General features: G+C 38.7%; 2 protein-coding genes across 2 annotated transcripts in view; one reads left to right on the top strand and one right to left on the bottom strand.

The window, feature by feature from the left end:
• The window catches only part of GPD1L (glycerol-3-phosphate dehydrogenase 1 like), an 844,690-nt gene that overhangs the window by 129,481 nt on the left and 702,393 nt on the right, over positions 1 to 12,816 (bottom strand). The window lies entirely within an intron of this gene.
• The window catches only part of OSBPL10 (oxysterol binding protein like 10), a 172,126-nt gene that overhangs the window by 43,257 nt on the left and 116,053 nt on the right, over positions 1 to 12,816 (top strand). The window contains exons 2-3 of the mRNA XM_050938385.1: positions 4,909 to 5,084; positions 6,417 to 6,496. Of these exons, the coding sequence (XP_050794342.1) occupies positions 4,909 to 5,084; positions 6,417 to 6,496 (256 nt within the window). The remainder of the gene's footprint in view (positions 1 to 4,908; positions 5,085 to 6,416; positions 6,497 to 12,816) is intronic.

The following is a 12,816-nucleotide window of genomic DNA, read 5'->3' as shown; positions in this document are numbered from 1 at the left end:
GGTCAGGGTCAGAGTGCGAGACTAGACCCTTTTTGTCCCTTGGCCTATTCCTGGATCAGAGAACAACAGTACTGCCTAAATTGTATTGGCATGGTAAAGCTGGCTGTCCAATGTAAATTGTGGTGGTTGTTATGTTTCTGTAGAGAATTGCATTCTTTTCCCTTGATCCACATAGTAGAAATGAAGAAGTTAGAACACTGAAAAATAATGAAGATTGGCATAGACCATCAGCAGCAACTTTTTATTTACTTGTTAAAAAATGTTACTATTTAATTGTATAGTACCAAAAGTGTGTTAGATACTTTACAGGTAACTAAGATAAGGTCCCAGCTCTTAAAAGGTAGGCCAGATCTACACTTTTGTAACAAATTTCACGCCTTCTGTGACGTAGTTAGATTGACTTAACCCCCCACAGACGTATCTAGGTCAATAGAATTCTTCTGTTGACCTAGCTACCATCTCTCAGAGGTGGGTTTCCTACAATGATTGAAAAATCATTTCCGTCGCTGTAGTGTCTGCACTACAGGGCTACAGTGGTATTGCTGCCTCTGTAGCGCTTGTAGGGTGGACATCACCCTAATACCAAAGTAGATGCCAGACAAATGAAAACTTCTAATTGGTGTTACCTGAAGTTGTATTTGCACAGGGTATGTGTTGTCTAACATACTTTTTATCCTGGTTTACAGGAACACTTTCAAAAATTACATGTTGATTAGAAAGAAATGGAAAAGATGTTTGTTGAATTATGGATCTTTCCTGAATTAGGTATAATGGTCATTTTGTGTGGGAAAGGGGAGACAATAATAACCTTTCTCAAAGGTGGTGTAAGATGCGAAATGTACTATACGCTGACCAAAAAGATGACCTGTCTAAAACGGTGGTAAATGTGTTCGCAGCTGAACATTGAAGGGACGGAAACAATGTAAATAAGATCTCAAGCCCAGGACAGGAAAGACTTTCATGAGAACAATTTATTTAATTAGATAAATAAGTAATGTCATGAAGACAAACTGAAAGAGACTGTCAGTTGGACTGCTGGACAGATGCACTCAGGTCAAGATGATTTAGAAACCTTTTTGTACCCTGCTTATTTAACAGGTAAATTCCTAAAATTGCTATACTGGACAAAGATTAGAGAAAATACTTTCTTTAACTTTTCAGTGTTATTTAGATTGTGGATTTTACAATGTATTTTTATTACCCTTTTCGTGTCGTTTCGTATATAGTTGGTGAGTCAGCTCTCATTTCTGTAAAATTTTCACACATCAATAAGGAAGAGGGAAAAATGTTTTAAAAGTAGGAAAATAGGATGCAAAATCACAGAGATTGACAGGGAGACTTATGGACTAGTATAATAAATGCAAGTAATTTTATCTTTCCTTTTGAAATTGACTAAATGTCAGTCTGATGGTCCCCTTGTATCTCAAGATGCCTACTGCAAACTTTACCCTATGAAAGCTCTTGTCAAAACAGGATATGAGTTATACTGATTATTTTTGCTGTGTTGTGTTTTTTTTCTTACTGAAAGATAAGAATTATTCATTTATTTAAAATAACTTGAAATTTCTGGCTGTTGCTTTGGGATAAGTGTTGAGCCAATTTGAGGGAAGAGATACACACAACTCCCTACTTGACTAAATGCGGTGGAAGTTATACAGTATGGAAAGTTGCATGTTCTAAACCCCTGTATGACCTTTTTCTGTAGAGATGCAATACAAAAATGTCAAGGTTGTGGCTGGGCTTTCCAAAGGAGCCCATGTGAGTTAACATTTCCAGCTCTTACTGAATTTCAGTGAAAGTTTGGCACTTAATTTGCATGGACTTCTTTGGAAAGTCCAGCCTAAATATTAATATTTTATTATAAATAGGTGAGCTGGTAATATTAAGTTTTGTAAAACTGTACTTGGCTTGTGAAAATGGTAGACTGCTTGGTCACTACCTTACAAGCACAAATGGATTAAAATGTTAGACAAAGCCTTTGCTAATAGTATTCTGTCCCCCCCCCGCCCTTCTTTTCCTGGTGCACTGAATTGATAATTTCAGTAGGCTATTAAATAGTGTTCTTTGCTAGATTTAACATATTTATCAGTTATTTTATTTTAATATTATAGCCGTTGAGGGCCCTAGTCAGAGATGAGAATCCCATTGTGCATAGATATCAATCATACAAACAAGTAACACACAGACAATATTTGCCCCTCAGAGCTCAGAACTGTAAGTTCATGACCAAGTGTGACAGAGAGATGAAACAGCCAAATAGTGGTGGTTGTGTGGGGATTCAGCTCATCACCTCCCTAGTCATTATCACAGTAAGCAGAGGGATTTGAAGGGAGGTGAAAGTAGTGGTTCTACCAATTTTGTGATGGGCAGTTTTTCCCATAGCAAAAAGCATAGAGGCAGGTGTCAGAGGAAGTGGATGATTGAGGTTGGGGTTTTTATTGCACCATTAACCTCACTTTTTCTCTGTTAAAGTAAAAAATTTTTGGAAGAGTAGGTTTAAAGGTTTGAAGATCCTTAAAGGTGAAGACAAGATCCTTTTGTTTGATGCAAGGGAGAGTGTGGAGGCATGCCAAGTGGGGAACAAAGCGGTTAGAACGAGTCAGGAATATTGTCCTACCAGCAGCTTTGAGTGGACTTGAGCAGTCTGAGACTGCAGGAATTATGTCAGAGAGGTGAAGTTTATTAGTTGAAATGTGAGATAAAGACTTGGACAAGAACTTTGAAAGCCTAGACAGACCGGGCAGTACTGGAAATACTGTGTAGGCAGCAGTGGCAAGATTTAGAGGCAGTCTGGATGTGTGGGCCAGAGATAGGGCTGAGTCAAAGATGACACCCAGTTTTTGTTTTGAAGGCAAGTTGCAGTTTTACAGACAAGAACTGTAAATCACTAACAGCACTTTGCAACTGACATGTGAATCTGTGTATAGCAATATGAAACTTTGTTCTCTGTTCCCATATTAAATATTTGATCCAGAAGGACAACAACAAATAATGCCCTGCCAAATGCTTAATTTAGTGTCATTACCCCCACATGTTTTTATTAGGTGCTATAAGAGGCCACCTGCATCTGCGTAAGATCTTCTGTCTTATCTGCTGTGTTTAGTAGACCATTTTCCCTGAAATAGGACAGAATTTTCAACTACTTTGGCAAAGGTTATACATTATTGAAGACCTGGTTCAGTGTACATGATTTAAAGATGGATTTATATGCATCAAGTTTAGTAGAAATGCTTTGTGTTTCCAGCTCTGAGTGTTGGGCTAGAGTAACTCAGTTTGAGATGACTAAAGTAGAAGCATTTTCATTTTACATTTAAACTAAATATGAATTAGCTACTTAATCATCTCATCTGTACAAGTAGCAATAAATGTATCTCCATTTCTGTGGCAAATACTGTATTCTTAGCAATGGATTTATTATGCATTGGCCCATATAATCAGTGTGTGGATCGAAGTGGGGTCATCTAATAGGTTCAGGAGACAGAGAACTAAGTCGTGAGGATGTAGGATGCTGCAATCTCAAATTCTGAGGTGAAGTGCAATGTTCTTGATCTATAAACTACTATTGATTAAAATGTCAGTTCTTGTCATACTAACTAGGAACTTCTACTCTAAGTTTAATGGGAGGTGTTACTTTGATTTTGCACATATCTCCTAAAAATGTACTCTCCATTGGTTTGCTACAAAAGTCATTCCTCTGTTCTCTCCAAGGCTTCCCTCAAAGCCAGGTGGGGAGAGACAGGGTGAAAAACACAAACTAAAGTAAGGACTTTTTGTAAATAGATGTTTATCAAATTTAGTGGGCTATACTTTTGGAGTATTGTGTGACTTCCCCATCAATAGTTGACTGTTTCACCAATCTTCTTAACATGTAAGCTTCAAATAAAGTGCTTACCTCAGGTAGTACTGCTTTAAGCAAACTCTCTTTTCATTTGGTCACGTAAGATTTGTTTCTTGTCTTTCTGCTTTCATCCTTTGTATCTTGATGACTCTCTGAGTCAGTGACTGTTGTCCAGATGGATTTTCACTGGGACTGACAGCTGCCTACTATTAGTTATTTGCATATCTGGATGGATGGGTTTCCCCCTGCTATTGGAACTTGATTGGCAGAGTGATAGATTTGTTGACTTGAATATTCCATCCCCCCAAGCTCCCACCAACTGCAGTCCTACAGGCTGGCTTCTGTAATTCCTACTTTAATTTCTAATGGGAATTGGATGTCTATATCCCTTAGACCAGCTTTGAAAATCCCAGCCATAATGGGGCTTATGTGATATTTTCCCTTCTGATTATATTTTGTAATATCTTGTGTTCTGCTCAACCCTATGCAAATGTATTTGCATATTACCTTTTAAAAAAAGTATTGAGAGAAATGAGGGGGTCATATCTGCATATATAATTAGGCAAATAAGGCCATCCTTTTGCATACAGTGCAAGTGGACTCAGATGGCTGCAGAGGTGTCTCTGAGTATCTGGACAGATGATATAAAAGGAGTAAGTGCCTTGCCAGGCACAGAGGCTTGTCACAAACCCAGAAGTAACAGGCATAAAATGCCATACTCGCCCAGCTTTCCATTTTTGGCACATAGATATATTTGACAGGGCACCACGTTTCGGATGTTTCAGTGAAATCTGTATCAGTGGAGGGGGGTGACTTTCTTTAAAGATCACATTCAATTAGAAACACTTTTTCCCATGTCCACTCATTGAACCTTGACTCGTTTGTATTATCACCAAACTGAAATAAAGGTATTGTTTTGATACATTTATTCTCAAGTGTACAGGATACTATATAACAAAAAATGTTTTCCTCCTTGTTTAACATTTCTGTGAAATTTAAATTAAATTTAACCCATGTTTACTCTTCAGTAGCTGTGTGAAAAACTATACAACTGTGGTTTCTTTGAACAGGTACTTTGTGCTGGATTTTGAGACTGGGATTCTGCAGTATTTTGTGAATGAACAAAGTAAAAACCAGAAGCCACGAGGAGCCCTGTCTTTAGCTGGAGCTATAATCTCTCTGAGTGATGAAGTGCCGCACATGTTAGTAATATACTTTGCTAATGGAGAGATGTATAAACTGAGAGGTATAGTAATCTACTAGCTACTTCTTAAACATGCTTATATAAAACTAGCCTTTCTTCCCATTCTTGTAACTTTTTTGTCTTTACCTTCTTTCCCAATTATGACAAAAAATCAAGCAGAAGTTATATTGATGATGGCCACCTTACTGCATGCTAGACAATACAGTGGAAAAATAACTTGCAATTTAGTACATTGCCATAGGGAATTATACAATCTACTGTTATGGTGTCATAACCATGGCATAGGGATGGTGCAGTATTGTTGGTTGGCTTGATGTGTGACAATTCTCAGTCCAATATACTTGTATTTAAAAAAAATATGGTGAGGGTTAGGCTGGATTTAACAATTAAACCACAAACTAGCTAGCCATCATATTTTAGAATCTACTGTAAAGCAAACAAAACCCTAACAAAGAGGCATAAAGATTTGAACACAATATTTAAATTGCATAGACGTTTGGATGCATAGCAAAGCAACAAAGGGATTTTCTGTCAAGGAGGCTTAGTTTTTGAACAGTTACGATTAATGTACTCATAATTTCTGCAGTGCTCTGCCTACTGACTGAGATTTGCAAGATTACACACAGCAGCATGTGGCTTATTACTAAATTGTTATACTGGCAACATAGCTGACGAGAAATTTAATAAAATATTCCCTCTTCTGTTCCCTTATTGCTAAAATTAATTTGATAATTTGAATTACCATTAATCTGAGATACAAAAATACATGTACTGCTGAATTTGTGTTCTTAATGTTGATATGGCATTTAATGATTCAAAGTGGTTTACTAATAAGAATTTTTAGTAGTTGATACATCATAACTGAATTATACATTTAATACTCTTACAGAATTCATATTGGTATAAATTGCAAACACTGTTTTGCAGTAATTTTAAAGGTGGTGTGCAAAGGGAAGAAAAATTGAGTTGTGCCCTTTTATGCTGCTTTTCAATGCATCAAGGCAGCATGTTAGGGTTTTTAGAGATTTTTAGTCAGACTATAAAACTCTTACTGAATGGAACTTACTTAAAATTTTTTTGGGGAGGGAAGTTGATAAAACTTACCTAACTTCAGTGATTGATTAATATGCAAGTCTTCAGTCACACAGTATCTTCTTAGGTTGAGGCTTAAGCTTTGTCTCTCCGAAAATGTTACTGATTTAACTAAATTGGTTTAGACTGGTGCACTTTTACAAGGCCTCATGCAATAAATAGACTTTTAATTTCACTTATGTAAGGTACTTTTAAACTGTTATCAAGTGCTGAAAACATTCCCTTTTCTGTAATGTCAATTGGCTTATGCACAATTCTTGCACTTTTTTGTTTCTGTACTAGCCGCTGATGCAAAGGAAAAACAATATTGGGTGACTCAGCTCCGATCCTGTGCCAAATACCACACGGAAGGTAATTCTAAGGTAAATAATAATGGGAAAGAAATAGCATTGTTGGATATAACTGGAGTAAGTGAAGAACAGGATAACATGGAGAATTAATCCATTAATAACAGCAGTCAACTTCTATTTGTATAGCATTTTTTTACATTTCTCTCAAAGCCTTTCATAAATAACACATGCTAGTGGTGTCTATTCTGCCTTCATTTCAGGTTTAAGATAAGTAGCACGAGTAAGTATTGAGAGGGAGGTAGATTGACTAAACAGTGGAATTTAGGGATTTCCAAGAGGAATAAACATAGGAAGATATTGTGATTGCTTGATATCTTTTGGTTAACATATGGCACTTCAGAGGTCTGAAGCGTGTTACTAAACAGCTGGAATAATAAATGTTTAATAGGTTAGGAAAGTAGCTGGGAAGTTAGTCCATGCATAGATTTGGGTATGAAAATGATTATATTGTATGGTAAGGCAGCATATCAATGTGGTAGTATAAATCACGGAAAATCGTTTGGTTTCAAAGAATAATTGATGGTCTTATTTGCTCCCAACGTTAGATAAGAAAAAGTTGAGCTTGCTAACATTTTATAAATTGAAATGTAGAATTCTTGAAAGACACATACCGTGAATATTGAGGGATAATATGTAATTTTTCTTCTTTTACAAAGAGGGGACTTGGTTTGGAGGATAGATAATGATATATGGAATCTAACCTCTGCCGCTAGTTCAAATCTGGTCTGTCTATGGCTCAGTTTAATAGTTTGGTGATCTGTGGGTTTGTCTACTCTAGTTGTTCAAACCTGAGTTATTTGATTGCTAATTAACTTGAGTTATCTAATACGTTTGTACACATTAGTCTGGACACTCCACAAATGTTTGTCTACCCTCTACCTAATGTAAACCATTTCTGTTGTGGAACAAATATTCGTGAAGTGCCAAGACTTGGGTGTACCAATGGATTGGCTAACCCGAGTTAATTAGCAGTCAACTAACTTTAGTTAAAGGTTCTGTTGGAAGGATACCCTTTGTGAAGTGAGTCGGTAATCTCATTCCAGTTGTTCATAGTGGGCAGTTTCCCAGCATCTTTACTGATCCTTTCCTAGCTTTAAATATTAAGTTCTTTCAATTATATGATTTTACATTTATTTTTAGAAAAGTAGGCTTTTTTTCTTTGCCACCTCAAGTGGATAAATCCTGACCTTGTTCAAATTCTCCTCTATTTTTAAAAACCTCCCCTCTTAGTTAGTGAAAATGTAAAATTGAAACTGAGCTACATAAAATAAGTAATTTACAGGAGAAAAACAAGTGAGTTTTCTAGATTAAAATTTTGATTTAAGGTGAACTGGGTGTCCATTGCATTTTGAACAGACCACAGAGGATTGTATCTAAAATACAGATTAATATTAAAAATTCAGTAAGAAACAAAGAGAGATTGCTTGGCTCCCAGCAGTAATGCATGAATATTCGTGTCTGAAGACATAGACTTATTTATAATTCAGACAAACTAAGGAAATTGCTTATTTTTCTAGGAGAACACACAGTTTAGGGAAGGGGGCTCTCAAACTGTTCAAAGCTCATCTTAACAGAGTTATTGTCTGGTGGACCCACCTCCCTTTCCTGCTCATGATAGTGTGGACTACCCCTCCTTTGTTGCTGATCAAATAACACCCTCCTGGCATCTGCAGCAATTGCTTACGTGGGGAACTAAAGTAAAACTAGGAAAACATTTAATGTATTTTCTTTTGAGTACAGTTTAGCAGCTGGAAACATAGAGGAGAGTAGCACCATGTGGCTAGCAGGGACTCCATAGACAGCTGCTGGTTTGTGGACCACAGTTCAGGAAACATTTGTTTAGGGAATATAGAATTTAGAACATGATTCTATGGTGTATTATTCAGTTACAGTATTGTGAATAGGTTTGCTTTACAAATGTCATACAATCTATTTTAAATTGCTCTGTAAGGATCATTCAATTTTGCATGATGTGGTTCTGGTTTAAGGAAAGGAAAAGCAATAACAGATGTACATTTTCCTTTTAAACACCACACCAAAATTGTAATTCACAGTATGATGCTTGTTAATTTCAGTTCTCTGCAGCTGTGCTCTCAAGAGCAGAAAATGCATAGTCAGTAGAGGAATGGCATTACAAACTTCATATGTACAAAGTTAGTACTAATCAATATCTACAGTAAGTTTGGTTTGGGGTACAAAAGTACTAACGTAAGGGACATGAGTCCCATTGAAGTTCAATGAGACTTGTCCTCTTAACTTTGTAGTGATGCCAAGCGTTTCCCCAAACTCATCGTCAAGTGTGGTGGTGATTTAACTCGAGATAGCTGGTCTATCGGGGGGTGCAGGCTAAAGCTTGAATTAGAACAACTCAGTCAGCGCTAACACGACCACTCTGCATTATGAATGCAGGCTAGCTCCACTTAAGTACCACTAGTCCTCTGATACTTTCCCCTACCTCAGCAAGAGAGAGACTTGCTGGTGCTAAACTGGGTGTCAGTTCCCTGTCACCCCAGTTAGCCACTCAAACAATCTCAGCTCTGCCATCCTTGATTGCCTCCCGCTAGTCCCCAGCCCCTATCACTAGATACTCATAGTAATTACCAAGTCCTCTGTCTCCAGAGAGACTTGCATATCACTGGAAGGTTACAACTCAAAATCAGGTCCTTTCTAACAACATCGCACTGTAATGTATTTATAGTGAAAACAAATACAGGTTTATTAACAGAAAGAGATTCACAGATTCAAGTGAGTATTCAGAAAGGAAACATGCTTACAAATAAAACAAAAATTTAACATGCTTCTAAAAGACTTATCATAACATTGATAGGCTCCATTCCTTTGTCTGAGAGAGTTTCTCACCCTCAAAGTCCTTTTGCAGAGCTTGCTGATTTTCAATCAAATCAGGATCCAGATTTTTCATGAATCGCCTCCCTCCGTATTAAAGGGTGTTCATCAGTGAAAGGGATAACCAGAGAGGATTCTTATAGTCCAGCAAACCTTTGAAATGTATCCTTTTGAAGAGTACCCTCAGATAAGACTTTCCTCCCATGCTGCTTGTTCCTGGGTGTCAGTGCCATGCTGCCTTTACACTCCTCTTTTTAACTTGTTTTTCCTGTTTACTTGACTTGAAAGTGTGAAGTGGCTTTGCAGTGGTTAACTAACTTTAGAGACAGAGATAGTTGAATAGCAGAAGACCTCTTTGCCCATTCTGTCTTGTTAGACTTTACAGCATATCAGGAAGTATCCATAAGTCTTCTTACAGTGTTAATACATACATTTCATGATGATGACCAATGTCTCACTGGTTTTCATTTGATATCTCACATGACGTGCTTTATAGAGAAATACTGTGACAGCAATATGTTAGGTGTAGTGTGTTTCTCAGTCCTAATAAGAGTTGCTGATACAGAGTAGTGAGCCACCAGTGGGTCTCTGTTTCACAGTCCCATAAATTAAAACCGCAGAATAATACAAAAGGGCTTCCTATATATATAACCAACCCAGGGGTGAAAGTAACTTACAAGACTTATCGGTACTGCTGGAGTCCTGAGGGGGGCATGGTCTCATCTGGAAGAGGCGTGGCCTCAGCCGGAAGAGGCAGTGTCTCTCAAGATTTAAAGGCCCTGGGGCACCAGCTGTGGCTGGGAGCTCTAGGGCCCTTAAATCAACCCAGGGCTCCCAGCTGCAGAGGTGGCTGGGAGCCCCTGGGGCTCAGGGGCAAATTAAAGGGCCCGGGGCTCAGGCCACCATGGAGCTCCAGGCCCTTTAAATCCCCACTGCAGCTCCAGCCGCTGGAGCTGCGGGCGTGATTTAAAGGGCTCTGGGCTGCCCACAGCCACGGGAGCTCTGAGCCCTTTAAATCTGGCCCCAACCCGGCCGCTGGAGCCGCAGGTGGGATTCAAAGGGCTCTGGGCTGCCCGCTGTGGTGGGGAGCCCAGAGCCCTTTAAATCCCTGCTGTGGAAACCAGTGTGGTCTGGCACGGCATACTGGTTCTTGCTGGTACGCTGTACCGGACCGCACTGGCTTACTTTCACTTCTGAAACCCTTCCACAACTGGAAGGAGATTGAACATATAGCAATAAATCAGTGACCGAAAACTCTCTAAGAAATAGGTATTAAATTAGCTATCTATTTATTTTAATCATAGAATTGTAGAACTGGAAGGAACCTCAAGAAGTCATCTAGTCCAGTCCCCTGCACTCATGGCAGGATTAAGTATTATCTAGACCATCCCTGACAGATGCTCATTAAAAATCTCCAATGATAGAGATTCCACAAACTCCCTAGGCAATTTATTCTATTGCTTAACTACTGTGACAGGAAGTTTTTTCTAATGTCCAACCTTAACTCAGAGGTTAAGGAGAACAATTTTTCTCCCTTTTCCTTGTATTTGAAAACTGTTATCGTGTCTGTCCGTCCCCAAGTCTTCTCCAGACTAAACAAACCCAATTTTTCCAATTTTTCCTCAGGTCATGTTTTCTAGACTTTTAGTCATTTTTATTGCTCTTCTCGGGACTTTCTCCATATCTTTGTTTGTCCATATCTTTCCTGAAATATGGCACCCAGAACTGGGCACAATACTCCAGTTGAGACCTAATCAGTGTGGAGTAGAGTGAAATAGTTACTTACTTACAACACTCTTGTCATAACATTTCTTCCCAGATCTGGACCTTAGCATCCAAAATATGGGTGTTAGCATGAAAACCTCCAAGCGTAGTTACCAGCTTGGACCTGGTAATTGCTGCCACCAGCCAGGAATTATACAGTGCCTAGCTCACTGTGGTCTCTCCAAAACCTTCCCTGGGGGACCCCCAGACTCAGATTCCTTGAGTCTCACAACAAAGGGGAATAAACCATTTCCCTTCCCCTTCCTCCCCTCCAGGTGTTCCCTCCCTGGGTCCCTGGAGAGATATACAGAAGCAAGCTCCGTGAATCTAAACAAAGGGATTCTACCCTCCCTGTTTCAAGTCCTTGAAACACAAGCACCGAGAGAGCTAATCTCTCTTCCCCCTCACCCAGAGGGTATGCAAAGTCAGGCTTAGTAAATCTAACACAAAGAGATTTTCCCCCTGACTCCTTCCTCCCACCAATTCCCTGGTGAGCTGCAGACTCAATTCCCTGGAGTCCCCACTAAAGAAAAACTCCAACAGGTCTTAAAAAGAAAGCTTTATATAAAAAGAAAGAAAAAGGACATGAAATGGTCTCTGTATTAAGGTGACAATATACAGGGTCAATTGCTTAAAGAAAATGAATAAACAGCCTTATCCAAAAAGAATACACTCCAGCAACTACACACATGTAAATAAAAAAAAAAAACACAATATAAACCTATTGTCTTACTATCCTTGTACTTACAACTTGGAAACAGAAGATTAGAAAGCCTGGAGATTCCTGTGATCCCTCTCAGAGCCGAGAAAAAACAGACCAAGAACAAAGGACTCACACTCAAAACTTCCCTCCACCCAGATTTGAAAAAGTCTTGTTTCCTGATTGGTCCTCTGGTCAGGTGTTTGGTTCCCTGTGTTAACCCTTTACAGGTAAAAGAACATTAACCGTTAGCTGTCTGTTTATGACAACTCCTGCTAATACATCTCACAATTATGTTTGCTTTTTTTGCAACAGTGTTATAATGTTGACTCATATTTAGCTTGTGATTCACTATGACCCCCAGATGCCTTTCTGCAATACTCCTTCCTCATTTTGTATGTGTGCAACTGATTGTTCCTTCCCAAGTGGAGTACTTTGCATTTTTCCTTATTGAATTTCATCCTATTTACTACAGACCATTTTTCCTGTTTGTCCAGATCATTTTGAATTATAATCCTATCCTCCAAAGCACTTGCAGCCCCTTCCAGCTTGGTATCATCCGCAAACTTTATAAGTATACTTTCTATGCCATTAGGATGAAGATGTTGAACAGAACCGGATCCAAAAGTGATCCCTGCGGGACCCCACTCAATATGTCCTTCCAGCTTGACTGTGAACCATTGATAACTACTTTATGGGAACGGTTTTCCAGCCAGTTATGCTCCCACCTTATTGTAGCTCTATCTAGGTGTATTTTCCTAGTTTGTTTGAGAAGGTCATGTGAGAGAGTATCAAAAGCCTTACTAAAGTTAAGATACATCACATCTACTGCTTCCTCCCTTATTCACAGGCTTGTGAATGTTAGTGAGTGCCAACTTAAAATCCATATTTTCTCTCTGTGCCTTGATCTGCTGGTAAGAAAGTGTCACTCAATCATAGGCACTGTATTTCAGTCTCTAATTTGTATTGTGGCTTCATCAGAACCCTGTGTGGTAAGTAGAATAAGGCAAGGAAGAGTATTTAG

The sequence above is a fragment of the Gopherus flavomarginatus genome, chromosome 2 (genome assembly GCF_025201925.1).
Source record: "Gopherus flavomarginatus isolate rGopFla2 chromosome 2, rGopFla2.mat.asm, whole genome shotgun sequence".
Classification (NCBI taxonomy): Eukaryota; Metazoa; Chordata; order Testudines; family Testudinidae; genus Gopherus; species Gopherus flavomarginatus.
The sequence above is the reverse complement of the archived record's forward strand: the minus strand, read 5'-3'. Positions and strand labels throughout refer to the sequence as shown.